We start from the raw sequence: 6,000 nt of genomic DNA on the forward strand, positions 1-6,000 counted from the left end.
TGACGCTGCGATTGAAGTCGCTCTGGGATTTGAAATGGCAGGAGGGTAGGCGGCGAACAGCCCCTAAAACTGGCGAGTGGCTCGGGCTTGAGTGACTGTTTCAATGTTCGGCGCGGTCAAAAAAGGCACAAATAATTCGAGAGTAATAAATTGTGTAATTAATGGCAAAATAAGAAGCCGGGACATAGGCGCTGTGAGCATACGCGCAATTGATCCAGAGGCCCGAGTTTGTTATGATGGTGAGAAGTGGGCGTTTGTTGGCGATGGTGAAATTGAAGATTAGCGGCGCCGTAGCAGCAGCCGTCGAGAGGAAAGTGGCAGGTACCTTCCTTGTACGTGGTACTAAGTAATCAACAGTGGGGCCAGTGTCTTCCAAGTGGCAATTGGTACAGATTACTCCGTACTAGTACGGTGTGAAAGGTACCTCTAGGTACCTGGGTACCTATCTTAAGGCAGCAACAAGAGGCACTGGACCTTCTATGCACAGTGAGGCCGGGCGCGGCTTGGGGCGCAAAAGATTAAGGCCCACACTGAGTGATAGTTGATTTTAGTCAAAACAGTGCTGCCAGCTTGGAAAGGGCCAAGGGTTAGTCTGTCAGAATAAGCGCAAACAGGGCATCGCTGAGCCCGCAGAGCCCTTCTGGATTCTCTTGTCATTGCCTGTCTATTCTTTGTATTATGCCGATACAGTTCAATAAGCCATGAGGGTGTCAAGGTGACAATGGTGACAGGTAGTGGCAAGCCAGCGTCAACGAGCTCAGGATCGCCGGTTCTTGATTGGCGGTGTTTGTGGGGCGCATTCCGGCGGGGCAAAAGCACCCCCAGCCGCATTTTTTTTTTCTCCCTCCTCATTTCTTGGCTTGTCGCCTTTGAGTCGTTGTCAATGCGAATCCAGCACTGCCTGCTGGTGTAGTTCAGTTTGCTGGCTCTACGAGTCATTAACTATCGCTCAAAATAGACGCCGCAAGCTGAGACGCTGACTCACAAGCCGGGAAAAGAAACTAGTTAGACGTCGCGAGAGACGGTCTGGCTCGCTCGCCCTCGGGGTGCGATGCACCCGGCAGATCACTGGCCACATATGCTCACACACCGTCTGGTTGTTGTGTGTGCTTGCGGGCGGGGGCGGAGGAGGCTGCGCACCGCCTCGCCGCTCTCAGTACGGCCGCCTCGCCAAAGTCTGCTCCTACAACATCATGAGCTGTTTTGGGTCCTTCATCAACAGCCGCTCATTCTGGAGCGCGGCATCCCACTTGCACAGTATGAAAGCTACACTCGACGCTGGTTATTGAATCACACCATTTCGGGTCTCACTCGTCGAATGCGACCTGCAGAACGTATCAACCACCCAAAACGATGGCGCCGGAAAAATAGAGTGGCTTGTTGGTCCCAGCTACGATCGCGCGACCGTATCACCTTCGTTCGCCCCCGTGCTGCTTTCTCGTGGATGTCCTGGAGTATTTCCCTGCAGCTTGCACTTCGGAATTCGCAGCCTGAGAACCCTTCGACCCGCCGCTTTTCTTGCACTCTCAACGTGAACGTATTAGCCGGCAGCTGCTAGAAAACAGACGCCAGCCTAGGCCACAACCGCTACGGAAGTCGTGCAAGATGTGGGAAGGTCGTTGCGTCGCCATGGCGCGACAATCGTCACTGCAGGGTAGCCGCGATACATTGTAAAGGGCCACTAAACATGCTACGTAGACGCGACCTGAATCAAAAAAATCGCCCGCTACTAATTCGTAGAGCCGGGGCATTACATTCGGTCAGGCTGATCATGTAGAAACAAAACGACCCCAGAGTCTCGCATTATTAGTTGACAGATTTCAAGGCTTCGTCTCCTCCTGCGACTCCACATGTGACAAATCGGTGCATAGACTCACTTGCCCGTTTGTTGAACGTTGAACTCTGCACCCGCAGGACACAAAGCGGCACCGCGAACCTCGGATTTGCTACGGCGCAGGCATAATTCCTGCGCTGAGAGCAACCATGGCGTTACCATCGACCCCCGGCGTAGCCCTCCCAGCCAGTCTCGAAGCAGCGAGAATCGACGGCCTACCTGCGTCGGCATACTACATTCCCAACTTCATCAGCGTAGACGAAGAGCAGCTTATACTGGACAAGGTGCGTTATCCACCCTCAAGGCAGGAACTAAAACCACCTTCTTGCCCGGTGTGCAGTCCGTTTGTTCTAATACGAAAGGAGGGCCAAAAGATTGCCGCGGCGCCAAAGCCCCGATGGAAGCAGCTCACACATCGCCGCCTGCAGACGTGGCCGTCCGACCTCGTGCGCGACAAGCTCCTCGACGCCGTGCTTCCTCCATGGCTTGAATCGCCCGTCGTGCCACGCCTCCAGTCGATGCCCGTGTCGTCCGGCGACACTGCTGCCCACCTCTTCAGCGGCAGCCCGCACACCAGGCCGAACCATGTCCTCATCAACGAGTATCCTCCTGGCGTCGGCATCATGCCCCACAAGGCACGTTGCACAGAGTCCGAAACCCCCTCTATTTCACATGTTTTAACACGAAAGAACGGTGTGTAGGATGGCGGAGCGTACTGGCCCGTCGTCTGCACGGTCAGCCTGGGCGCGAGCCTCTGTCTCAACCTCCACCGAAGCAAGGAGGATGGCGCACTCGATCCAAAGCCCGCCTGGCGCATCCTGCAGGAGCCGCGCAGTCTGCTCATCACGACAGACGAACTCTACACTGACCATCTCCATGGAATCGCCGACATCGAAGAGGACGTCGACCTATCCCAAGAAACAGTTGCGAATTGGTCACTACTCGGCGACCCCTCTGTCTTTGCAGACGGCCGAAACGTGCGCCAGACTCGCACGAGCCTCACATACCGAGACGTTCTCCAAGTCTCCAAAGCCGCGAGTAAGATTGGATTGTTTATGAAGCGTTAAAAGCAGTATCCTCGAACGAAGAACAAGCGTCGTGTTTGCCACATGTAGTGTGTCCTTTGTGCCACGCTCTTTCTAGAATACAAAGGGTATCATGGTCCATCGCGATGCCACCGCCTCCGCCCCAAACTTTTGCACATACCACCGCCGCGTTCCCACCGCCGTCGCCCCTAGGTTCGCCACGACAAATGCCAGCCCGCAGAGGACGGGCCCGCTGCAGAAGCGGCCCGCCGGCGCGGCCACAAACGCAATGGTCAGGTAGACGAGGCACTCGCACGTGTAGTGTGGGCAGACGAGGTACCGGAAGAGCCCCGCGGTGGGCAGCGTGTACTTTTTCAGGCTGGCGAGGTGCGCGTGGCACGCGTGCTGCTTGGTCCAGGCCCACAGGAAGACGGCCAAGCACGCGGGGACGCGTGAGGCGAGGATGTGCGAGGCGAGGATGCGCGCGGGGTGCTGCGTCTCCCAGAACGCGAGAATGGCGGCTATTTTCCGAGGTTTCCAGTGTTAGTAATTCGGGCATAAAGGCTAGACTTGACAAAGCGAGAAAGACAAAAAGACAAAATAACAAGACGTACCGGAACGTTCAATCCAGATGCTGATGCTCATCACCGCGTAAAAGGTCAGCCCCAGCACCCAGTGCACAAACCACATGGACGAGCCCTCGCCCGTCCTCATCACAACCAGGCTCTCGTACAGCCGCCTCGTCCCCTGCAGCGCCATCATAGCCCACGCCGCAACCACCCGTCCCAGCGCGTCGTCGTCCCCAACCTCTGCCGCCGCCGCCGCGTGCTGCTGCTGCCTCTCCGCCAGCGCCCGCAGCACCCGGCCACCCGTCCCAAACTGCCAGGCCCAAAACGCCGAGGCCGCGACCGAGAGCAGGTAAAAGTGCCAGAACCACGCGTGCGGGACCTGGCCGGCGCGGGTGGCCGCGCCGACGAGCCTCTGGAGCGGCGGTGGTGCTGGCTGCTGTTTCTGCCTGGTGGTCGCACGCGGGCCATAGTCCATCAAGAGGCCGCGGAGAGACGCCGGCAGCGCCTGCAGCACCAGCAGGCTGCCGGCGGCGCCGAGGAACACGGCCTGGCACCACTGCGACGGCGGCTGGGCGGCTGCGAGGTCCCAGAGGGCGGCGGCGGCGGCGTGAGCCATGCGTCGAATGGAGGGTGGGAACTTGGCAAGGAAACAAAAAACCCCCCCAAGTCGAATGGAGAGCAGTCTGTTTTGTGGGTTTTGGCGGCGTGATGTCCTTTTTTGGGGGGGGAGGAGAATTGCGATGAGTTTTGGTGTTGAAAGAGCGAGGGGGTTGTGAAGCGACAAAGCCCGCAAAACCGGGCCGAGACCCCCTTTGCAGTCGACGACATCTAAGTTACGAATAATGCACCAACCACTTCATGGTGTATATCAATTCAGCGGCAATAATGCAAACACCTAGATAACACAACACAATTTGATAGTTTGGACTTGTTAATGGTGCTCACTTGACAACACCCTCGCAAGGCATGAACGTGAAATACTAAACATTCAAATAGCAGCCCACACATTGTGCATAGAAGAGGTACTTTGGGAAAAGATAGCCGTAGAATTGTGTATATAGCTGTTACTAGACAATCATCTCAAAATCCTAACTGCAAGAAGGAAAATTTACATTTTAGTTGGAAAACCCGATTCGTAAATAAAGCAAAGATTAAAACACCCACTCCCTCAGATGAGAGAGGGAGATTCCAAAGTACATTGTACCAGCTAATTGCAGCCCCAGCTTCTGCACTGAGAAACGGGGTTGATGTACTGGTTCTCGTAGATGCACTCATCGTACTGAGCCTTGCAACGGAACACGGCGTTGTTGTAGTTGTTGTTGCCGGAACCCCAGCCGGCTCCGGCCCAGGCGTTGGCACTGGCCCAGGCACCACTGCCGCCAGCAAAAGCCGAGGCAGAGGCACTGACACCACCACTGTAGCTGCCCCAGCCCTTGCAAACGCTGGGGTTAGGGTTGCCCCAGCCAGGCCAGTTGAAGGAAGACGTGGTGAGAGTGCGTTCCTCAAGAGCGCGTTCCTCAATAGAACGGCGAGGGTTCTGCAAGTTTTTGCAAGAGTTGGCATAGACCTCAACGCACTTGTTGTACTGGTACTTGCAAGCCTCGCAGCAAACGCTACCAATCCGGCCCTGGGGGTACCCGGGGCAGTTTTTGCTGTTGGAAGAAGTGTACATCTTCCAGGGGCTGACATTGAAGTCATCCTTGCAGTCGTTGCAGGTGACAATGGGCAGAGGAACGCCGCCGACGGGGTTACCAGGGCCAAAGTCACACTCCTTCGAGGTGGGCTGCTTGCAAACATTGGTGGGCTGAGGAGCGCACTGCGTCGTAGAAGTGCTGGTCTTGGTGCTGGTAGTAGTGCTGGTGCAAGCAGTGGTGACAGTCTTGGTGGTGGAAGTTCCGACGTGGCCGGGCGACAAAGACTTCCAGCAGTCAAGTTTGTTGCACTTGGAGCTGTTGTCACAACGGTTGTGATAGCCCAGGAGACTCTTGCACCACTGAGCGTACTCGAAGCAGTTCAAGCTATCAGGGTAACCAGCTTCGTTGAAGCAAGAGTAAACATTGACCTCGCATTGCTTCCATGCGGAAAAGCAGCCCGGCTTGGAGCTCCAATCGGGAGTGGGAGGCAGGCACCACTTGCCAATCTGGTGCTCGCAAGTGGGAGGAGTGACGATGGTGGTAGTGCAAGAGCCAGGAGCAGTGGTGGTAGGCTTCGTAGAGGTGCTGGGCTTGGTGGTTGTCGTAGGACCGGTAGTAGGACCGGTAGTAGGACCGGTAGAAGTAGTACCGGGGCGAGTAGAGGTGCTGGTAGGCTGAGTAGAAGGTCCAGTAGAGGAGCCAGGGCCAGTGGAAGAAGTAGTAGGCTTGGTCGAGGTCGAGGTGCTGGTGGAAGTGCTAGTAGGCACAGTCGAGGTGCTAATAGACGTGCTGGTAGGCACGGTCGAGGTGCTAGTAGACGTGCTAGTAGGCGCGGTCGAGGTGCTAGTAGAGGTGCTAGTAGGCACGGTCGAGGTGCTGGTAGAGGTGCTAGTAGACGTGCTAGTAGGCACGGTCGAGGTGCTGGTAGAGGTGCTGTT

At 56.4% G+C, this 6,000-nt stretch overlaps 3 protein-coding genes across 3 annotated transcripts in view; 1 reads left to right on the forward strand and 2 right to left on the reverse strand.

Moving 5' to 3' along the window:
- Positions 1-1,983: 1,983 nt before the first annotated feature.
- CCM_01789 (Alkbh6 protein) lies at positions 1,984-2,901 on the forward strand (the record flags this gene model as incomplete). The annotated part of the gene is made up of 2 exons (XM_006666944.1): positions 1,984-2,448; positions 2,536-2,901. 2 exons carry the CDS (start codon positions 1,984-1,986, stop codon positions 2,899-2,901), a joined length of 831 nt encoding a protein of 276 aa, XP_006667007.1.
- Positions 2,902-2,973: 72 nt separating this feature from the next.
- CCM_01790 (3-oxo-5-alpha-steroid 4-dehydrogenase) lies at positions 2,974-4,044 on the reverse strand (the record flags this gene model as incomplete). Its single annotated transcript, XM_006666945.1, has 2 exons — positions 2,974-3,380; positions 3,474-4,044. The coding sequence occupies 2 exons, from the start codon at positions 4,042-4,044 to the stop codon at positions 2,974-2,976; spliced, it is 978 nt and encodes a 325-aa protein (XP_006667008.1).
- Positions 4,045-4,635: 591 nt separating this feature from the next.
- CCM_01791 (copper radical oxidase) overlaps positions 4,636-6,000 on the reverse strand; it is a gene marked incomplete at both ends in the record, with an annotated part of 2,447 nt that continues 1,082 nt past the window's right edge. Inside the window, one exon of the mRNA XM_006666946.1 lies at positions 4,636-5,995. Coding sequence (XP_006667009.1) covers positions 4,636-5,995 — 1,360 coding nt within the window. The remainder of the gene's footprint in view (positions 5,996-6,000) is intronic.

This window comes from Cordyceps militaris (assembly GCF_000225605.1).
Source record: "Cordyceps militaris CM01 unplaced genomic scaffold CCM_S00001, whole genome shotgun sequence".
NCBI lineage: Eukaryota > Fungi > Ascomycota > Sordariomycetes > Hypocreales > Cordycipitaceae > Cordyceps > Cordyceps militaris.